General features: G+C 18.1%; 1 protein-coding gene across 5 annotated transcripts; it reads left to right on the forward strand.

The window, feature by feature from the left end:
* Positions 1-5: 5 nt before the first annotated feature.
* LOC122719560 (lactosylceramide 4-alpha-galactosyltransferase-like) lies at positions 6-25,646 on the forward strand. 5 transcript variants are annotated; one of them, XM_043945491.1, is made up of 6 exons: positions 6-342; positions 432-546; positions 3,361-3,581; positions 21,034-21,424; positions 23,340-23,550; positions 25,094-25,646. In XM_043945491.1, exons 2-6 carry the CDS (start codon positions 533-535, stop codon positions 25,361-25,363), a joined length of 1,107 nt encoding a protein of 368 aa, XP_043801426.1. In that variant the 5' UTR covers positions 6-342; positions 432-532; the 3' UTR covers positions 25,364-25,646. The 5 variants fall into 5 exon arrangements, with proteins under 5 accessions (XP_043801426.1, XP_043801424.1, XP_043801425.1 ...); XM_043945489.1 differs by having other exon boundaries at positions 6-333; positions 411-546; positions 25,094-25,645; XM_043945490.1 differs by having other exon boundaries at positions 6-333; positions 25,094-25,645.
* The last annotated feature ends 526 nt before the right edge of the window (positions 25,647-26,172 follow it).

Here is a 26,172-nt window from a genome sequence, read left to right on the forward strand (position 1 = left end):
AAAATGTATACAGTTCTGTGAATAACGTTAAAAAATCTTAAATAAAACCTTAAACAATACATTATTCATCTTATATAATAAAATTATTTTCATTTCGAGTATTTCATGATTGTGTCTAATATATTAATGAATATAAAAATAATTATCTTTCGAACAAGTTACAAAACAAAATAAAAGGAAAATATTTATAGAAAGAACAGAAAATTTTTCGGATGAGTTTAGCAAAAGATAATGCTTATTAACAGTGATATTAGTGTAATCAATTGAATTGGAGTAATCAATTAATTTGAGTATCAATAAAAATTACATCAAGAACAAAATTAGTTCAAATCGGTAGTATTTGTGAGAAAAGAATAATCTATATAATAGTATTTACCATGTTATATTTCATACAAAATATACCCATACAGAATAACGGAATTGCCTTCCAGTTTATCGATTCCATGAAACAGACTGATACGAAAAAAGGATAGGAACTGATGGGTGCGCAATATGGACCACCCTTACCGTGAACGTTGACGTGTAACTTCATATGATATGCAAATTGTACGTATGTTTACTTCGATTTGAATTTGTATTATTATTTTGTTGTATATGTCATTAAGTATTTATATTAATTATTGTGTCTTTTAAATAAACAAAAACTTTTATATTTTATTTTTATTTTACAATATATTCAAAGTATAATTTAATGTTTTTCTAATTAGTAGAAATTTTGTTCGCAAATAAAATGTTAAATAATAATAATAATAGTAATAACCTCAAATAACAATGAAAATAAGAAAAATTATAAGTTAGTTATTATGAAAACAAAGAAAATGAGTTTTGAAAATATTGTTTTCAAAAAGCGAAAAACCAATTGCTATGTTTTAATATTGTACTCTTTTATTGAATATATATTGTATATATGAATACTAAATATATATAAAAAATTGAATATTATGCTCCATACTAGATATTATGTTTCATATTGTTCGTTTGTTATAAAGTAAGGTTATGTCTTATTAAAAGTTTTTTGTGATAATTATTAACGTATTATTAAAAACTTGACTACTTTTTAGCATGGCAAATAATAGAAGCAAATTTAAAATTGATTTTAATATTGAATTATTTAAAAAAAAATCGAAATATAATATAAGTTCTGTTTATTGAATTATTTTTAAACTTTTTAGTTATCTTTACATAAAAGTTATGCCAAATCGAATATTAGAAATTTGAAATATTGTTTTTAGAATTAAAAAATAGATAATAAATAAATAATAAATAAATAAATAAATAATAAGTAAAAAATTAATAAATAATTATAAATAAATTGATAAATAATAAATACAATTTATTTATTTATTTCTATAATTTGATTGATTGTTAATTGTGAATAGAAAAAAGTAAGTTAGAAACACAATAATTGATATAAATACCCTATTTATATAATAAATATAAGATATCATTATATATATTCAATTTTCATATTATCTTCTTTTACTAATAAATTATGATTTGCAGGATGAAATATATGAATATTTTCATCTTTGAATTATAGGAATTTGAAAAACAAAAAGATCTAGGAAACATTATTTATATTATATCATTTAGTTTATCTATATCAAGTTTTTGAAACACTTATATCATAGTTGATTATATAAATGCTATGAAAAAACAAGATTAAATAATTAAATACATTTAAAATTTCAAGCAAGTTTTAAAAAATCTCTTCTTCTTAATGTCAATCTAAATGTCAATCTTCTTAAAAAATATAGAATTTGATTTATGTATTGTTAAAATTCTAGCAAGTTTTAAAAAACATAGAATTTAAATTTTAATTTTAAAATTAAATAAATAAATAATATATATAAAAAATTATTAAATAAATTTTATTATAATTTAAAAATTAATTATATTAATAATTTGTATAAAAAAATATGAATATTTAAAATTAATTAAATTCGAAAATTAAAATTAATAAAAATAAATTTAAGTGGCAGCAATTATTTTTAAATTTTTTAGCTATCTTTACATAAAAGTTATATCAAATCGAATATTAGAAATTTGAAATATTGTTTTCAGAATTAAAAAATAAATTTGTTATATATTAAACTTAATTTATAAATTAATTTATCTTAATAGATTAATATATAATATTAAAAATTAATATTGATTAAATTATTTAATTTTAGATAAAATTTAGTAATAATTATTAAATTTAATTAATTAATTATAAAATTTAATTTAAAACTAAAAATATATTTCATTATAAAAATTAATGAATTTATTAAATTATTAAATTAATGTTAAATTACAGTCGGAAATGAAAAAACAAAATAAAGACAGTTTTTAAAGATATTTAATCGTATTAGAATTGAATTCAAAATTATATAATATAGGATATATATATTTCTACTTATTTTACAAAAAAATTGTTTAAAATATGCAAATTTATGTTCAAAGTACAATAAATTACAATATATATAATAAATTAAGTAAGATAAGATAATAGCGAATATATATTATAAATAAATTTTGTGAAACTTTTAAATCAATTTTTTGAAAATTTTTTGAATCAACAGCGAATATATATTATAAATAAGTTTTGTAAAAATATTGTCCATTCTACACATCAATAAAAATAAAGATTATGTGTAACATAATCAATTTATGTGTAAGCATCATATAAAATTAATTTTTTTTAAGAATTCATATCACAATAAATATAGTTCAATCATTGTTTAAATTTGATATTATACCTAATATATTTCAATGAATTTACAAAAGAAAAACCAAATCGAACTCAAATAGAATTTTTACAATTATTTTAGAATTAAACAATATGTCCAATATCACAAATTTTTTGATAGCCACAAAAATTTAGAATGACATCAAGCAATCTTCTTAAAATTGAAGAATTATTTTCAAAAATCAAATTTGCGAAGATTCGAATTTCAATTTTAATATCGCTTTTTCAATTCTTTTAATCATCATTTTTAATGAGAAATTTCATAAAACACTTAGATTCATTCAATTGTTTTATATATTAGATTTCGATAATATTGAAGAATTTTTATATTATAAAACAATAGAAATTCGATTATATAAAACATTAATTAGATTGCGAATAAGATCTTATTATTTAGATTTTTAGAATTTATCCTGTATATATAATTTATACATGCTAAGATAATTGTATAAAATCATATGTAAATATAATGCGATAAGGAAGCATATTTTTTAATTCAATAAAGAATTCGAAATATGATTATGAGAAATTTTTCTATATTTAATATTAATATAATATTTAAAAATATAAAAAAATATATACGTTTGAGAAGATTCAAATTTGAATTTTGATACAATTATAACTGGTAGAACTGTTGGAATCAACAACAGTCATTCAAGGAAAATGAAGAAGAAATTGCTTCTTTGCTTTTTCTGCGCTGTCATATTCTTCATCTTGATGATTTCTACTGATAATGACTTTATTCAACAACACGTTTCACCATTGATGAACATCGTTGTCTGGGATGATATTTCGTGTTACAATCAACCGAATATGCCAGACAGTCTTTTGGATTTTGATCCTAAATTAGGTATGTTTATGAAATACGACTAATATTATTTAGACATAATCATTTTTTAAAATTAAAGTGATCCACTTATCATGCATTATGTATCTTTCAAAATTTTATGTATATATATATTAAATAGCGTTTCTTGATGGAATAATAAAAGTAAATTATTTTGATTATATTTTATATTTCTAATTTGTATTGGTCATGAATCATAATTTCTTTTTTCGATTTTTACTGTACCGATTATAAGATGTTCTATTTAATTTAGACATTTTAAATTTTGCTTATTGTTTATAATATAATATTAAAATTATTTAAGTGGAATTAAATGGAATTATATATTTTTATATAATATCATAATACATTTTTATATAATATCATAATAAATAAAATTAAAATGAATTCGATGATATAATACTATAATATTGACATAATTTTGAATATTAATATAATTTACAAAAAATTCATAGAAATTAATCAATCAATAATGAAATAGATAATGAAATAATTGAGTTATCTTTAAATTATTAATTATTACAATTATTACAATTATTTCATTGACAACATTTTTATCAATACGATTTCACCGATATCGAATTCGCCGACAATATTAACTTATTTATCGATATATAAAATCATCAATAGTCATTTTACCGATATTTATTTCATCGAACTTTCGATCTTTTATCGACAATTATTACGGTTATTATTAATTAGTATTAGTAAACGTGTTTTTATCTACATATTCATTTCCAAAAAAAACTTATTTAAAAAAAAATAATGAAGTAAATTCTAAAAGTTTAAATAACTTTATTAATTAATATATTATATACATGTTATATACAATAATAATATAAGTAAATATAATATAATATAATTTGTATTATAAAAATATAATACATGTGTTAATATTTTTATAAAATTCATTTCTTTGTATATCTAATTTTGTATTATTTTGTATTATTTGTTGAATCTTATTTTCTTGTACACGATCTTCTTTTTTTTCTTTTTTCGTTGTGTGATAATGATAATTTTTCAAGAACATTATCTCCATTATCAACATTATCTCCATCTTCTTTCTAAATTTCAATTATTTTTGAATAATAATCAATTTTGAATAATAATCAATTTTGAATAATAATAAGCATTATTGCGATCAATTATACATTTCCAATGTCAGTGCCAAGCTTCTTTAAAATTTTAAGTGTATGGAAAATTATTATCATAGACCGACTATATTTCCGATAAAAAAAGTAGAGACCGAATCATTAATGTTGCATTATGTTTAACGCTGCTATTTATATAATATTTATTAAACCATTTCACAATGATATTAGCTTCAAAAGAAAATAAATTTTTTAAATCATTAAATGTGAATTTGACAAGAATGTCAAATATGCAATATTTATATAAATTTTTTATTTTTTTTACTGAATCATTGTTTATAATTTTTCTATATAGTTTTTGACATAAGTGAAAAAATAATTTTTTATATTTGTCAATGAAAATTCGACTGCATTTATGACAGTTTTTCTAAATCCGTAATAACAAATTGTGGTTTTAATACAATGCCTAATTCAGAAGCTAAAAATTTTAATATATAATAATTCATAAATTTTCTATCATTTCGATGACAAAAGTACATATACCAAAAAAAGAGTTTAATTTTTCTGTTTAATATTACTATATATGATCTATAATTGTTTATAAAAACTAGAAATTAATTTAAATGTATTATTAACCATCCATTAACCAGATTTTTAGTTTTCCTAAAATTTTTAAATTATCATATTCGTTAAAAATAATATTATATTTCTTGGTTACTCTCTTATAATTTCTGCAAAGAATTTTCCATATAAGATTTTCGATAATTTATTTGATAAATTAAAATTATCAATATTTTTTGATATATTATGCTTATTTTTTTTCTTTGAAATAATATTATACTACTTTAAAGTATATTCTAAGAAGATATATTTGAATAGATTTTTTCTGTTTTTATAATTATATTCATAACAATTTTGCAAGCTTTATCATTAGATAAAAAATTTCCGCTTATTATATTTTATGATTTTATATCTTAATGGTTTCGATGGAAAATTATACGAATCATGAGTGATATGATATAATTATACGAATTATGATTTAAAGTATCATAGGTACGAATTATATACTGTTTATTTATATATATTTTAATATAACTATAATATAATATATATATAACTTATACAGAAATCAAACATATATTAATCGAGTAAGTAATAATAAATCTATATACATGCATTAGAATGCAAGTTCAAAAATGTCAGTTATTTTAATGTATCGGTAAATAAATGTTATTAGCAAATTCATCATCGATAATTTCAAATTAACCCGAAATGATTCTTGTAGAAAAGTTAATAAACATAAATAATAAAAATAAATTTATCTTATTTAAAATATATTATATTAAAATAAATTTAACAAATATTTAAAATAATGTTTACTAATTTTAATATTTTTTTTTAATTTGTATTAAAATTTTTATCATGTCGATATTTATCTAATTTCGAAAAATAATAAGAATTATATATATCATATATCATAATGTGAGAATTACAAAAAAGATAATTATTCATGAATCATTTAAATAAATATATCGAAATTTATATATTATTTCGAACAGACTTAGTGTTAAAATCAATTTTCATGAATTATCTAATTTTGATAAATATTTAATTTATTTAAATTCATTGGAAGATCATTATAATAGATTTTCAGTCATCATAATACAATAATAAAAATATATAGTTCCATTTTAAAAAAATTTAATATCCTTGATATCTTAAAAAATATGATATTGAGAAAAATTTATTTCATAATATTTTATTTTTTTTCATATAATGTTTTTCTTTGACTTTTTATCATGTCGTAAATAATATAAATAATAAGGGACATAACAAGATATTCGAGTTAAATAGAAGATTCTGTTACAACAAAATCACGAAATTACTAATTTCATTGAAATTTCCGTTTTGAAAACAAATTAATTTTTTGCAATTCAATTATTTTTTTATTTCATGTAAGTTCGTTTATACGAACCTACATCAATTAATATTATATTTGTATTCTAATTGCATTTATTGTTTATCAAATTTACAGTTAATGCGTTTGTGCATGTTTGATTAAATTAGTTAAATAAAATAAATTCAAAATATATAAAATCCTATTAATCAAAACTTTACAATATACATATATTATTTAATTGATTTGAAATATTTTTTCAAGTTTCAAATAATTTTTTGAGTTATGAATTTTCTTATTTAATTATTTGTATTCAGCAAGCAATCCAAAATTAACGCGAATCTATTATTTAACATCGATATATATTTTACTTTTCAAATAATTTTGAAATTTTTCTTGACTTGCAATGATTGTCTTGAACGATAAATTTATATGATATCAATTTTGAGTAAATTGACAAATACATTAAAAATAAATGTGAAATATAAATGTATATTAATTCAAAATAAAAATTAATTAAAATTAGAACAAAAATAATTTTAAATTTGTTTTGTGATATAATAAAAGAAATGCGTATCTCAATTAAAATTTATAAATGAAAATATTTCATACATTCAAAATTTTTATATAAACATTACCATCTTCAATGTTTTAACTATTACTGCTTTAAGTTATTAAATCAGTATTATACTCTTATCAATTTATTCTAATGTATCTATGCATCTATAAATATTTAAATTGAAGTTTTTTCAAGAATAATATATATAGAATTTTATTTAACTAAAAGCAAGAATTGAAGCTATTTAAAAAAACAATTGCTTATAACAATTGTTTCGAACATTGCTTATAAAATGTGAAATTATGTGTTTTTAACAATTTTTTTATTGAAAATGAGATTGAATTAATTTTTTTAAATTCTATGTTTTTTTAGTTATAAAATGACAATATTTATTAGTAAAAATTTAATAATCTGTATAATTTTATCATTTTAATATAAATATGACAGAATGTGATATAAAATAAGAATGAAATAGTTAAGTCAAATTCAATGTCGATTGAATTTTGCATGACTGCTATTTATAGATTATTATAATATTTATAGAATAATTTATAATACTAGTTAGTTTAGATTGAAATAAACATAAAAATTGAAATGCGAAAATGTCGGTTAAGATTATTTATTAAATTAACAATTTAACTTATAAGCGTTAGAAACGCATATAAGTAGAGAAACCATACAATGTCATCTACGTATCGTAGTGATACTTATCTAGTTAACTTAAATACTAAAATCCTAATCAATACAATAAAACTAATTTAACGAATCATATCATTTTATTAGTTGTTCCATAGGTTCTATAAGTTTGGTTTTTTTTATTCTTCTTTACTTTTATCAAATTTTAATTTTATATTTATTTTTTCAAATTAGATGATTGAAATATATTAGATAATATTAATATATTTTAATGATATTTTATCATTTATAAAATTTTATACATATTATTTAAATATAGAGCATTTTGTTTACATTCAAGAATCAAAGTTCCATTTTTCTAAAACTTCCACTATTTAATTTTTTTAAAATGTCTTTAATTTATTTGCAAAATATTCAAGATAACTTAAAGAACCAATTCTTTTTATAAAGAATCATCAAATTATTTGATTATTTTATTTCATATATAATTATAATCTATTTCATATAAAGGTCTAGTCTATAAATTTAATAACTTAAATTTAGTAACTTAAATAATACGTTATGTAGATAAATTATAAAAAGTCTAAAACATTCAATAAGAAAATATAATTTTAATTAAAAATAAACCAATTTATGTATTTTTTAAATTTTGCTCTAAATCTATGTGTATAAATAATGAAAAAGATTTTTTAGAATAATATAAAATAATATAGATATAATATCTCAAATATCAACAAAGTTCAATTGATGATTCCTAAAATAATTTCAAGCAATTTTTTTCTTTCAAAAATTTTCACTTTGACTTTGTTATTAACAAATTATTCGAGTTATTCGAATTATTAACAAAAAACATTAATTAATCACAAGGCTTGCATTTGGCGCCAGTATATTAACTATAGGATAAAAATTAAGTTTTATGGTATGGTATATAAAAACTTCATATTTATTAATAAAATTAATAAGAAGTATTTTTAGAACAATCAAACGAATATCAATTATATCTGGATACATCACTTACAAGTCAAAAATTTCAATTGAAGTTTATTTTTTAAATGATAATAAATGAGACTATTTTATAGAAAAGAAAATTTCTTCATTATTTTTCAATGAAATATGTTTATAAGTTATTAAAATAAAAAATATTGAAAATAAGTATTTTTTATTTTAATAGTTTTTTTATTTTTTCTTTTCAGTTTTTTGAAATTAATAAATTAATAAATTTTGGATATTTTTGATTTCTATAATTAAGGTTATTGACTATTTAACTATTTAATATTCTTCAAAACAGCTTCATTTTTATTCCTTTCCTTTTTTTATTCCAGGATTTTTCTTTCACAATCTATACAAACAAATATATTTTTGCTATAATAATTTTCAAAGAAAAAAAAATTCAAGTTTCTTTGCAATTAAAAATTCTACCGAATTTTGTCTGTGCAATTTAATAGAAGTAATAATAGAAATAATGTGAATAATAATTATAATAACAATATAATGAAATGTAATAAAAATTAATTATAATTAATTATTATAATATATATTATAATATTATTATTATGAATGTTATTTATAATATTATATATTTACATTATTATATATTATATATTATATTTGTGTATATTATATTTTATATTATATTATAAAACAATTAATTAATAATATTTATATGTTATAACTATAATATAAAATAAAATAATAAATTCATTATTTGTAATTGTATTTTTATTGATTATTTATAAAAGGAATATTACTATAATATTATAAAAAAATATTATTATAATATATTAAAATATGTATAGATAAATTATAAAAAATCAAAATTTAATTTTTATTTCTAAATTTTGACACATTGTAAATTATCTAATTCGGAGCAACAAATCAAAGTATAAATTATTATTACAAAAGTCGAATCGAATATCGAATTATATTTTATTTATGAACAAAAAAATGTTTCTATCAAATTTTATTACTTTTTATTTATAAATTAATTTCCAAAAATAATGTTTTCTATAAAATAATTTTTATCTAATTATGATATTATTATAATATTATTATGATATTATTATAATATTATCTAATTATATATAAGGATATTTATAATCCTTAATTCAATCTTTATAAATATAAATTTAATTCAATCCTATTTTCGATTAATAAAAATCAATACAATATATTATGTAAGGATGTATATAATATTATAAAAAAGAAAATTTTCAACATATTTTAAATATTATAATATATGAATATTTAATGGAAAATAAATAAATTTTATGTATAATCACTGATATGTATCAATGATATGTATATATCACTTGTAAAAAATTCTCTGGGAAAATGACATTTATTACAAATATTTTTAAAAACATCTTAATAGTTACACGAACGATACTTAACAAAACACATATAATACAACACATATAATATATCTCTAAATTTCATGTATTTTATGATATTACTTCTATTTATAATTTTTGTCTATAATGTTCATAATAGAGAAACTTCTAGCAAGTAAATTGTATTATATTTAATATTTTGTTTCATTTTAAAATTCAACATCAATTTAAAATTATTTTATAAAATCTTTAAATTATAATACAATATTGAAAAAAAGAACAACTTCAAAAAAATAATTTTTATTATATTCAATGTGATCTTGATATTTTGTAAAAAAAATAGATATAAAAAATTAAACAGCCATTTGATAAATGTTTTTACATACAAGAAAATTTAATTAAAATTTTTTTAATGAAATAAAAACAACCAATAGATAATGAGATATACATATTAATATATTTCTGGAATAATTTTAGGATAACTAAAGATTAAAATAAATACAAAAGAACAATAATTTTGTATTTATTTTTGATAATATCTAGTATACAATGTCAATTGAGATTTATTTTTTTATTATTTATTATTATTATCAAATTATTATTAAGCAATTTAAGTTTGTATTAAATAAAACAAAATACAATGAGACATATTTCCAGCGCTGCTATTTTATTTTGTTTTATAACACAAATTTTAATTGTTTATAATTTGATAAATAACTTCAACTAATTCAACTTTTGCATTTGTTTCTATAATCGAATTTTTAAAGATGTTCTACAAATATATTAACATTTTATATATTTTATACAACTCTAAATAATATGAAATAAATCTTTTTTTATTAATTTATTTGTGCATAAAAATGCTTAAAAATATAATAAAAATTATTTTTTTATTAAAATATAATTAAAATATTCTTATAATGTGATTTTATTTTCTATATTTTATTATAAATATCAGCTGAATTGTTAATTTCAATTACATTATGATTCTAAGAAAAATGTTATCATATTAATTAATGTGATAGTTATATTATCATAATCATCGGAGATTATGATAATTTCAATGATATAGCGTAAATATTTTTAAGCTTTATCAACTATTTTAATCTGAGTCCATACTAAATAAAAGATTACTTGAAAGATTATTTATTGTTATTTTATTATTATTTATTATTATTTTATTTTATGTAATGTATTTTAATATTCAATAATATTAAGATAATATTCAATAATATCTATTTTGAATTAAATATTCATATTAGATATTAGATACTCAGTTCCAATTACAATTTTCGCTATTAATTTCAATATTTTATTGACATATCATACTCATTTGTTTTAAGAGAATAGAAATTAAAATAGAATAGAAAATTCTTAATATTTTGATTATTTGCATAATTTTTTTATTTATAATCTAAAAGCATAAGTTTTTTTTTATTACTTTTTTATTATTCAATTTATTTTCTTCAAAAAAATATTTTTATAACATTTGAAAACATTTGAATAAATTTTCAAATTATTAACTTTTAAATTTAATTATTAATGAAAATATTAAATTTAATTATTATCGTCATTCTATCATTCTAAATATGTTTGATCCATTACTATTAATCAATAAAATATTTTAAAAAAAAATATTTTATTGATTAATTTTATATTTTTTTTTAAAATATTTTACGGATTAAGTTTTTATTCTAGTAAATAATTTTAATTCTAATAAATTTTTTTCGCAATTCGTTTCAATTTTTCGTAATCAATCTTTCTCGAATAAATATTGTATTTGTTAAAAAATATTTGTAACATTTTTTTTATAGAGAATAAAACACGCACATTTTATATCATACAATTTATTGTATTTAATCATTTTCTAACATTTAAAATAAAAGAATTTCTTTTCAAGATCCTATATAGCATGTCTCATCTCATTTTAATATTTTGATTTTCTCAATATTATTACTTGTAACGAAAAAAAATAAAAAAAATAAAAGTTTCAGATAAATGGAAATGTGTCAAAGATATATTCTGGTCTTATTAATTCTTTTATGACTGGATAAGTAAAAATAATATGAAAAATAATTTTTTTTTAAGTGGAATTATTTTTTAATATGTTAATTAATGAAATTTGATATTCTGTATAAAAAAATATCAAAAAATATAGAAAAAAGATGATCGTTCGGGCAAATTTTTCATCTTCAAGAAATTTATAAGTTCCTTTCAATACGTATCTCTTTCATGCTACTTCTTTCCTATAATAATATATCTTAAATTTATAATCTTTGTAAAGAAAAATTTATATTTATCTATTCGTAATTCGATTTTATTTTTTATGCATAAACGAAAAATTTATTCAAAATAAATGAATTCTTCTTTAAGCAAAATATCATATTCATTAATATTCTATTAATTAATTTCTATTTCGATGCATCAAATACGTAACAATAATTTTACTTTCCTATATTTTTAATATTCTTAATATTCTCTTCTTTTCCCTAAGTTTTTATAATATAAAAAAATATTTTTATATGATTTGAATAAGAAAATGACTTGAAATTTTAATATAATTTTATATTAAAGTTAATAAAATTTATAATTCATATGCGAAGTGTTAATATATTCATGAGATATCTTTGAAATATCAATTCTAAAGATAAAATAAATATAAAAGAATTTATATAATTATATACAATTTATATATTAAATTTGTACATTTTATATATAAATATACTTATTATATATAAAAAAAATTTTGCTATACTAAAATAACGATAAAGTTTATTTATTAAGTTATAAGCAATTGAAATTCGTATTAGATCAAGCAAAACGGAAATAGAATAGAACCATTCTATCTCTGTTATATTCTTCTTGTTTCACATAACGCGAACAATTAAATTAAATAATTTAAATTATTTATCTTAATAGCTTAATAAATAAATTTCACTCGATATTTTTGTATACTAATTTTTTTGTTTGTTTTGTTTTTCTAGAATTAATTCTCTAAAAATATTAATATTCTTTTATTAAATATTCTTTTATATAATAAGCTATAAATAAAATTGAAATTTATTTATTAATTATTTATTATCTTTTTAGCTTAATTTTTTTTACAAATACAATATAATTCAAATAAATTTTAATACAATAAACTTTTTTTACAAATTCAATGTAAAATTAAAGAAAAATCTTATTATTCGCAGTTGTTTTAAAATATTTTGTTTGTAAAAGAAAAAATTATCAAAAAACATACTGAAAATAGAACATTAAAAATAGATAAGAATTAAAACGTATAAGTAATATTTTAATGTTTCTGTTGCAAGAAAAACATTATTCATATAAACTGCAATGTTACTAAATTTTATCAATTTATCCAAGATATTATTTATCTTGTAACCTTGTTGAAAAGATGCATAAAATTTTAACAATTGAAGTTAAAAATAAAGTTACTTCAATTATTTTAATAATTTATTATTCAAAGTTATTAAAATAAGTTTATTCAAAATTTTAATTAGCTACTTTTTTAAGTTTAGCTTTTAACTCTGTTTTATTGAATGCGGTTTTAAATTAAATGGTTATTTTATTAGAATGAATTTTTGAAGTTCTTTTTAAAGAACTTCAGATAAATATTTAATATGAAAAAAACAATACAATTTTTATTGGAATTATTTATTTTTCTTGTATCAGATAAATGTAAGATAAATCTAATTATTGCTTATATAATATATATATAGATAATCAATTCTTATAAATTGAATCCAGTTTTATAATATGTATTATTACAATACGATTCCTTAATATTGATTGATTCCTTAATATTAAATTAATTATTAATTTTATTATTTTGATTCATAATGATTCTGAAACATTTTTTTCTTTAGTAAATGTAATTGCATTATAGATATTATTAACTTCTTTCACATTCATAAATTGCTATTTACATATAAAAATAAACTCATTATATATAATCAGTGCAAGTGATATATTTGAAATTGTAAAATCGATTACGTGTTTAAAGTTTATATGTATATACATAGAATTATATAAATATATAATTATATTATATAATTATTATAATTATTAATATTATATTAATATAATTATAATATATTATTAATATAATATTATTATATATAATGTATATATATTTTATTTATATATTATATAAATTATATTAATTATATATTATATATTATAAAAATTTATATATAATTAAATTATTATAATTATTATAACAATATATATTATAAATATATATTATATTATATTATGTTATTATAATTGTAATTATAATTATTATTATATATTATATATTATTATAATTATAATTATAATTATTATAATATATATATATATATATATATATATATATATATATATATATATGCAGCAACATATATAAGCATGGAATCGCATTTAACTTTTATTAATATAAACACATCACATAATATAAATACATATAAACTGAAATTCTATATAATAATAATAATATTTTTGATTAATTGTTCCAAATAAGAACGTATTTTATAAATTTTATAAATTTTTATAAAATCTTTATAGACATTTAGATATTTTTAATTATGATAAGATTTTGAATTTTTTTCTATACATATAATCATTGCTCTATTTTAGTTTAGATCAAAATCATCTCGAAAATAACAAGTAAATTAAAAAAATTCAAATGTCAAACTAAATGTACATATGTTTGCTAATTTCGATCATCGATCAGCTGTACTTCCAAAAAATATAATTCTATATTCTATACAATATCCATATTCTAATCGATATGAAATTTGAAAAAATTGAGAAAAGGAATGGATTTTAAATTTAATAAAGTTGATAAAATATATAACATTTAATAAAGTTAGTATATATAACATGTGTTTTGACATGTTTAATTTTTTATTTAAATCTTATTTTATTCAAATCATAACAAATCTATCGTAACATAACAATAGCAAAATAATCTTGGCAAAAATAATATAATGATAATAGATAATAATAGAATAGATAGTTAAGTGGATTATGAGTTAGATAAAATATTTTCCTTTTATATTATATTTTAGTATAATAAACTATATGTTTAAAATGCTTTAAATATATCCTATTTGTTATAGAATTTAAAGTTCACTGAAATTTTATATGTGATTTCATTATTGAATGTTGTCGGCAACATTATTATTTCATAGTTGGTAGCTATTTGTTTTTCTTCGATACACGTATTTCAAATGTTTTATAAACAGATACGCGCAATCACGTATAATCAAATATATTCATTCAGCTAAACCCGTATATTTTATTTATTGTTTTCCACTGCCCAGTCAACAGGTTATGGGCCCAGATTACGAAAGAAACAATAAATAATTAAATAAAGTATAATAATAAGTAAGTAAAGTACAATTAAATTGAAAAAGCATATGGGTTTGTTATCCGGCCTTGAGCAAACGTGAAATATAACCCTAATCGTGATGGAGTATGAAACTTTTCGTATTAATAAGCTGAAAGGATTGGAAAATTGGGCCTCATGGAAATTTCAAATGCGCGTTACTTTGAAATCCTGCATGGTGCATGGGAAATAGTTACAGGTGAATCAATTCTTCCTGTACCAGGAAATGATGCGGCAAATCGAGCACGCGCTACCTGGACAAAACTCGAGTTTAAAATAATATAAATAAAATAAAAAAATAAACTCGACAGTACAGCTCAAGGCATAATCGCCACATCAGTGGATGAAAAACCACTTTTGCATATTATCAATTGTGAATCGGCTAAGGATATGTGGAAAAAGCTGGAATCTGTTTACGAACAAAAATCTGATACTAGTATACACATGCTATTGCAGCAATGGTATAATTACCAGAAGAAGTCGGGCGATGATGTCGCTACTCACATCGTAAAAATCGAGAATCTTGCACATCGGCTACAAACTCTGGGTGAGAAAATTCCAAATCAAATGATTATTACTAAAATATTCATGACATTACCTCCATCATTCAAATATTTTATTAGTGCGTGGGAATCAACTCAATCCAACGAAAGAACTTTCACAAATCTTATTTCAAGGCTCACCATTGAGGAAACAAGGATAGGAACCGAAGAAAGGGCAGAGAACATTGCTTTTACTGCCAATAAGCATCAATACAAGAAAAATTTCAAAAAAGGCAACGTTAAACCAGGCATATGTCATTATTGCCACAAACCAGGGCATTGGATCAAGGAATGTAGAAACTGAAAAGCAGCAAACGAAAAATACAAAGGAAGAAAAGAAGAGGCACTCATTGGAGTCATGTCTGCAGAATTATATATTAAAACTATTATAAATTTTTTATTGGAGAGTTTTATACAGAATTTCATAAAAATATGGGAATCTATTGGAGATTTTTTAAATAATTTTAAAAAACATTTTTTTTTCCAAAAATTTTATAGGTTAACGAATTATTAACAAAAAAACACTAGTCAATCATGGAATGTGTTGCCTAGTTGAATAGTGTTGGCTATGTGCTATCAATTGAATACGAACATATTCAAACCTTATATATCAAAGAAAGAATTTTGGATATATTGAATATAATAAATATTTTTTTATTAATAAAAAATTATATCAAATTATTTCATATATATCATATAATATATATGAAATAAACTAAATGAATAAATAAATTATAATATTCAACACATTTTCGAAAGTTTTTGAAAGTATTGCTTGAAATTATTTTAAAATTTCCAATTTATAAATATTCCAACATTTTTTGGATATGTTATTATAATCAGTTAGTTTTATCTCACTTCATCTAATAGAAACATTAGAAATTGTTCGTAATTATAGCAATGTACAATTAACTGTTACATTTTTTGTTTAATAATTAAAGACATCAAAAATTAAAATGTGTTCCTAGTGGCGTACATTTATTTTTACAGAAAACAGTTATAAAACGATGAAAAATGCAATGAAACCCAAAATAACAGTGGATACTAAATAATAATTCTTGTATTGAACATATATACAAAAGAAAAACTGAATATGAAGAAAAATTTTTTTATTTTCTATATTTTTTAAAAAAGTTTGATATATTCGTCAAACATTATAGAATAGAAAATATACGAAAAATAATATTATGATTATTACGTGTGATTATGCTACACTTCTTAGATGAATGATGGAGATCTATTAAAAAAATTTATTGCAAAATTAATCTCGATCTTAATATTTCCAAGTAAAAATCAAAATCAAATTTTTTTATTATATATAATAATCTTTTTATTGCATATAATAACATAAGAAACAAAAATCTTACAGGAACGTTCTCTTGAAATTTTAACATTTAATAATATAAATCTAAATAATTCTTGACATTGAAAATGAAGTGTTAAATCCAATCCAATAATATTCTTTTCATTTTACAAATACTATATTGTTTTAAAAAGTATAGTTTGTATTTTATTTTTCATAATCCATCAGCAGAAATTTTATCACACTGTATAATTGTATAATTGGATATGAATGTGAACAATTTATTCTTGTGATTAATTCTTATTTGAGTTACTATCCATTAATGAATGGACAGCAATAAGAGCAATGATAACCTTTTATTATAAAATCCAGCTAATCTCTAATGTATTAGGATGAAATAAATAATTTATAAACAGTAAATTATTAATATATGTTGAAAATCAAATTGATATTTTTTCGAATACATTACACAATAATTGTTTTCTTTATTCATTAAATTCATTTTTTTTTGCATTTCATTGCATTAGCTAGTGTAATTTTAACTTAACTAAATTTTAATCAATTATCTCTCTATAAATATAAATATATTAAACAAAATTATTTATAAAAATTCAAAATCATTTTTCAAGAAAAATTTATTTGTGATATGTATATTATTTGATATTTTTGTTTCTGTGGCAAATATCCAAGATAAAAAAATTTAACGCTGAATTTCAAGATCAAATTTTTGCGGAAAATTTTTTTAACAAATCTCTTTTTTCAAAAATCCAGAAATGTAAAATCACGCTATAATAGTTACTAGTCTTATTTTTTTTATGTACTCTATATTTAAGCATTTATGTTCATATCACTAAATACGTTAACTATCGCGTAATTATCAATTTCTGGAATTGAAATTTCAATTTTTCAGCTGCATATATAACTGCGTATATTTAAAAATTAAAGATATTATTTGAAACATACATTTTTAGATTATGCTATCTATATGTATAATATGTATTATACACTAAATCTACAAAATATATGTTTCAAATTTTCATTATAAATAAAAAAAAGATTTAAATAAAAAAAGTAAAAAAATTCAAATCGTTAGTTCAATTTTAAGAAAATTATTTTGTTTTAATTATTTTAATTATTTAATTAATAAAGTTATATTTTTATCCATTATTGTATTAATCAATTAGATAGAAATATAAAATTTCATCAAAATTGGTTGATATAAAAATAAGTGCATCAAAAAACATAAAAATTTTTATATTACGAAAATGTTGAAAAACTGCAATTTTTCGCCATTTTTAATTATTTTAATTCATAGCAAAATTAATTAATTTCGATAAAATTTCCAATATATATATTTATATATCATATGTAATCTATAAAATATAACTTTTTATTTTTCATTACAAGTTCAGATAAAAAAGTTGTTAGAAATTAGCTTTACTATTTTCTTCGTGATTCCAATTGTAATTTTAAAATTTTTTTTATATGTTATATAGTAAACTACTAACTTCTGCAAAAAATTCAATTCGTTTGATCAATTTTAAGGAAATTACCATTTCAAAATAGCACATTCTAGTTATGATTCTGTAACAATTATTAACAAAAAACAGTTGGAAATACAAAGCTGAGTAAAATACTATTTTAAATAATTTTATTTATTTTAAAGTATAATTTTGAAAATAAAATATTTTATATTTTATTTGATACAATAAGTTTCATAAAATAGTATTTGAAAGTATTATTTTATTCGAAGAATATTGAAAATATTTTATCTTATAATATTTTATTTTTTCATTTTCCTTTATTTTAAATATTAATGTTATTAGAAAATATATTATAGAATATATATATTAGAGAATAATTCGCGTTTATTATATTTGATGATTAATTTGATTATGAATAAGTAATTATAGTAAATAATTTCTTAATATTCTTTTATATATTGTATACCGAAATCGTAATAAAATTGGTAGAATAGTTTTTTTTATGTGCAAAAATATTTTATATATACCATTATTTGCAATTTGTTTCCATTAATTTTTTTAGAAATATTTAGAAACTGTTTTTAGATTTTATGTCAGAAAATAAATCGAAAAAACTGTATTCTGAAATGACTTAATATTTTAATATTAAAGTTATTAAAATTAAATATTATTTTATTTTATATCAGATTATTAAAATAAAATATTTTATTTTATGTTTCAAATTGTCAAAAAAATTGTTAAAGAAATATTTTATTTATTTTATGGTTTGATTAAAATGAAAAATTTTTTATTAAATTTTATTTTCAGAAACTATAACATTCTATTTAAAACACTATTTTATTTAAACTAAATAATAAGTTATTAAATATATTATCAAATATTTATTTCTGCTGGTTGAATTCTATAGATTACAAAAATTTACGGAAAATTTAAATATACAAAAATATACAAAATAACAAATATACAAAATATAATAACAATGCAAACATAATAGCAAAATCCAAATAAAAATGCAAATATGTATAGCAAATACTTAAATATATATAATTATAATATTTATAATATGAAAATAGTTTTTTATAACAGTTTCAGCTTCTGTTGCTATTATAGAAAAAAATATTATATAAAAAAATATTCTATTGCTATTTATAGAAAATTTTCATAAATATATAATTTAATTATAATTTAGTAAAATTTCAACTGACATTTTTGCATAACTTTTATGTTTGTTTTAATATTTAAAATCTAAAGTCTAAATTTAATATTTAAAGACTTTTTAACATTTATATTCAAATTAAAATAACAATTTATATTCAAATTAAAATAACAATATTTCCTCAATCTATTCCATTTTTTTTTATTTTTTAATATTATATCTGTTACATATACATATGCATGTAATTTAAATATAATTAAATTATAACATGCAATCTAATCGGAAGCAATGAAATAGAATATCTTATAAATGGATTTGAACTAATAAAATTCCCTATGTTTCAGAAAATAAGAAAAAAACACTTCCAAATACTTGATACTTAATACTTAAACTTAACTTAAATATAATAAATTTGAACATTTTATAAATTTGGAAACTAAAATAATATTTCCAAGTAAACTCGAATATTAATCGAATGAATTAAAAAGTATAATAAATATTTTATTAAAAAATATTAATTATTATGTAGATTGTTAAATTCATTTCAGTAAATTATTATGTTATAAATAAAAAAAATGTCGAGTTTTATTTAAAAAAAATTGATTTGTTTTATTTTCGACTATTCTATTATATAATAGATAAATTTTTATACCATATAATTCATCCAAATTTTTGTCTCTACATTTTTTTTATATTTTTTTTTTTGTAAAATATTCCATTTTTCCACTTAAAAAAAATATATTATATATATAAATTGTATAATAAGTTTTAATTTAATTGTATAATAAGATAAAATATATATATATATATATATATATATATATATATATATATATAAGAAATATTCGTATACAATGTTTAGAATTAATTTAAATTTATAAAATTTAATTAAAAAAATTTTTTATCAAAAATTTGTCAAATTATTATTTATTGTATTACTTATTGTATTATATTATTATTTTTTGATATAATATTATTTTATAATATTATTTTAAAAATATTAAAATCTTTCTATTTCATTTAAAATTTAAAAAAATCATAATTATAAATGAATGTATTTTTTTTTCTAATCAAAAATAGATAAACCAAACACAGATAGGAATATCTTCTTCCACGAGACATCCTGTTTTGATGAAAACGGTTTGATGTTAAACGCTCGCCAAGCATGTGCTGTCGAATCCGCCGCAAAAATGAATCCAAATATGAATGTGTATCTATTATTTGTTTCTCCTTCAAAGATTTCCATAGAGTCCAAAGAAATGTTTGAACAGCTACAAACTTATCCAAACATTCATATCAGATATATCAAACCCGAAAATTATATGAAAGATACACCTTTAGATCTATGGTACAAAAGTGATATATTGAAAAGAAGTCGATGGCCAAGAAATCATATGTCTGATATTCTAAGGTATCTGACACTTTGGAAATACGGAGGAATATATTTGGATCTGGATGTTGTTGTCATCACGTAAGTGCATTTTAATTGGAATTTATAATTATTTAATATTATATTATATAATTATTTGAAAAAAATATACAAAATTTATATAATTTTAGAAATTAAAATAAAAAATTTACAAAAATTTCGATGAAACTCTTTATTAAATTATGAGCAAGTTTGCATTTTAAATAGTAATAATTTAAATAATAATAAGTTTGCATATTAAATAAAACAAGATGGAAACAAAGTGATATGATGGTATGACGAAGATAAAGCTACATCTCCGCATTTTTTTATTTAATGCAAACTTCAATTATTTACATTTTATTAAATAAGTCTCGATCGATTTTTATATCAATTTTCTTTTGTCCTCTAGAATCAATATTTTAATGTTAGAATTTTTCTAATCACATTAATATATGATTAGAAATCTTATGAAAAATAAATAATTTATAATGGAGATTTTTATATGAATTATTATTCTTATATGAATTATATTAATTTATATATGAAAATATAAGAAAATTTATAAATTTGTTTTACAACGTTCTATATTTTATTTTTTAATTACATATTATATATATTATAATATTATACATATAATATATTTGCATTTTATAAAATAATTGCATAAATAGAAGAGAAATATATTTTATAATTAAAATAATACTTATAATAATAATATTTTATAATTAAAATATATTTTATAATTAAAATGTATATACGTAAAGAGTAAAAAATTAATAATATATGATAGATAATAATAAATATAATCTAAATTAATATTTGATTATAATTTCAAAAGTATTGTATATTTGAGTATAATTCTTGATTTACAATTATTGTGAAATTTGAAAAAATAAAAAAAAGAAATAGACTAGATCTAAAATTTTAGTTTCGATTATTTATTAGTTTTTGAAATATTAAAATTTCGATTTTATATATTGATAAATTGTATATACAAAGATATGCAATTATTAATACATTGAATATTGTAATTAGAAAAATATGTAAGAATAATGTAAATAGAAAAATGATTCTTGATAAAACCTACTATTTGCGAGTTTTTATGGAAACAAATATTTTAAATATAGAATATCTAATAGATATATTATATTAGATATATTATAAAATATATAAATACAAATACATTTGATAATAATGCTTTCTACAGTCCAATTATATTAATCATGTCTATATATATAGAATTTAATATATAATTTTTTATACATATTTTTATAATATATAATTTAATATATAATTTATATAATAATAATAAATATTATAATTATGATAATATAATTAATATTATAATAATTTAATATATAATTCATAATAATAAATAAAATTTTTCATTAATATCGTATAAATTAATAAATATTCAAAGTTAAAATTTTATATTTCTTTCTCTATTATCTTTTAAATTTTGTATCTTTCTACCAAAAGTTTTTGGAATTTTATTTTAATTTTACTTATAATCTATTTATTTATCTAATTTATAGTATATCAGAAGATTATGATTTTATGTATTTATTTTGACAAAGATGTTTGACTATAAATGTCTATAATTAATTTTATAAATGATAAATCAAAATATGATGAAAATTAAAAATAAAAAAAATAAAATTTACAACATGATTTTTAATCATAACCAAATACATAATATATAATTTAGTTTTCAATATACAATTTTTTTTATTACATTTTATATTAAATAAACTATGTTTAAAATCACCATATTCATAAGCTATTTAACTTATTCTACATTCATTTAAAAGATGGAAGAAGATATTCATTATAATACATATCTCAATAAAATTTTAATACTGTTCTTTATATTACATAATTTAAATATGTATATAGTAAAATTAAAAAAATCTCTGATGAATTATAAAATTTATAAATATATAATCAAATAATTTGTTTTTTTACTTCTTCGTAGATCCATTGAACATTTAACAAATTTCGCCGGTGCTGAAGATTGGAAGTATGTAGCTGCAGGTGTAATAGGATTTGATTTTTCAACGCTAGGTCGAAGAATGGCTGATGCTTGTATTCGCGATATACGAGCAAATTTTCGAGGTGATATTTGGGGTAATAATGGTCCTGGTGTAATTACTAGAACATTACAAAAATTTTGTTCAACAAAAAATGTAAGTAAGATTAAAAGATTATTACTTACCATTTTTTGAAATTAATTATTTTCATATCATTTTAGATAAATTCTTATCAGTTTTATATGAAATAGATTGTATACAATAATTATAATATAAAAGTATAGAATATACTTTTTTAATGTAATAATCAATACAATATTCTTTGACAATTAAAATAAAATTTGATTTTTATTATTTTATTAAAAATGTTATTATTTTATTAAAAATGTAATAATGAAGAAAATATAATACAGTTAAAAATTACAATATAAGTTATTAATTATATAATAAAATACATAAAAATAAATTATACAAATCATTTGTATGAATGTAGAAAATCTAATTCTGACATTATTTTGACATTCTGACATTAAAAATTGATATTTATTAATTTTAATTTTTGAATAATTTTTTATTATTTTATAAATATATAAAATATTTAAAATATTATATAGGGTATATCAGAAATTAACAGGCAAAAAAGATTTAATCAATGATTTTTGAGATGTTTTAAACAATATTTTTCTTTATCAAAATTTTTGTTTCAGCTTTATTAATAAATTGTTAGTGAAAAACATTGGTCAATCACAAAAAAATTTACACAACTTATTTACTTATCGCATTATAGCAATAGAATTATAGATAAAAAAATAAATTTTAACAAACAAATAAAACAATCAAGAAAAACATATATCGAGATTGGCAACTCATTAACTATACTCAACATTATCGCTGCAGTGTGATAAATTTATACATTTTTTATTAACTAGTATTTTTCGTTAATAATTCGTTAACAAAATCGAAACAAAAATTTAAAAAAAAAGAAAGAAAAAAATTGTTTGAAATTAGTATAATAAATCAATAAAAAATCAATAAATATGAAAAATCATTTAAACAATATGAAGTAACAAAAATGATGTAAACAATAAGAATACAAAAAAAATACCGAAAAACTATAAAATAACTATAAAAAATGAAATACATTAAATATTTTATAACTGCAAAATCAAGTTACAGCATAATTATAAAAGATTCATTACCATGGAAGTTTTAAGCTACAATCTAATTCAAGTTCAAATTAATATATGAAATAATATTAATATAATTTAAAAATTTTCTTACATTTAGTTTTTCTTTAAAAAAATTTTTAGAAATTTCTTTAATTAAAATAAAATAATATCCATAGATTTAGATTATATTTATTATTTCATGGATTTTTTTTTATTTCATAAATAAAAAAAAATCACAAATATAATTCAAATTGTATTATATTTAATCTCATATTAATAAAAAAACTCATTTATACTTGGAAGAGCATCATTAAAGAAAAAATCAAACTAAAATAAAATAAAAAAAATAAAATAAAATAATTGAATCATACATAAATAAGAATCAATATTTCTGTTGAATAAAGTGAACTGAAAAATTTCGATCCTGAATGTTTTATATTTTTTAAATATTTATTATAATTCGAATCAGTTTGATAATGAAACAATGAAAATAGAAAGTAATATACAGAAATCATTTTTCTTTTGCACAGATTCAGGACATGTCCACAAATCGATGTCAAGGTTTTAAAGTTTTTCCTCCTTCGGCTTTTTATCCAATCCATTATGACAATTGGAAAGTATACTTTCAAACAAAGAACAAGAATGCAACGATGAAAATGTTAGAAAAAGCGATGGCAATTCATGTATGGAACAAATTAAGCAGCGCTGAAAAGGTGGACGTAAATAGTAATGTACCGTATGTAAATATCGCGAGAAAACATTGTCCAAAGATTTTTAATAATTGCGGGAAAGTATTTTAAATAATTATCAGTGAATTTAAAATTAAAAAAACGTGGAATAAGAAAACACAATCATATCATCTCTTGCGTTACTCAATGAATGCATATCTTTTTTACAATGACGAATTATGCTTTCTACAATATTTTAGGAAATTTTTTTTAATAATATAGATTAATTTATATAAATATCCAATACATATGCTTGTATTTTTCTACACAATGTTAATAAATAAAAATTATGGCAAATTTAAGTGAATACATATATTAGATATAAAATTTGTTGAAGAACAGACAATTATGATAATATCGAAGACCAAATTTAGTGAAAAAAAAAAAAAAAAAAAAGGGAATTGCAAACAAATATGTACAATATATGTATATACGTTATATATTTATGATTATGTATTATATATATATGATATAAATGTAAGATAGATATATGATATAGTTATAGTTTTTAAATTGAGGACTTCACCAAAATATTTATTGTTGGTGCAACTATAATGTTATTTGCGAATTACAAAGAATTGTTGAGGATGTATAACATTTAAAGAAATTTTATCAAGTATCTATTTAAAATCATGTTGCTTATAAAGAAACTGTGAAGTATATACATTTATTCATAAGTATTTGGACATTTTATTGAATTATCAATCCATGAACTGTTATAACTTCGTCAAATAATTTGTAAGATTATTTCAAAGATTGAACCTTCTACTTATGTTCAGAAATTAAATTGTCTTGAAAACCATTTCACAGTAGCAAGTGAGTAAAAAAGTGAAAATAATCTTTTCAAAGAAAATTGAAAGAATTTAAATGGTCAGTAAATA

The sequence above is a fragment of the Apis laboriosa genome, unplaced genomic scaffold (assembly GCF_014066325.1).
Source record: "Apis laboriosa isolate Shangri-la unplaced genomic scaffold, ASM1406632v1 scaffold84_cov144, whole genome shotgun sequence".
In the NCBI taxonomy this organism is placed as follows: Eukaryota; Metazoa; Arthropoda; class Insecta; order Hymenoptera; family Apidae; genus Apis; species Apis laboriosa.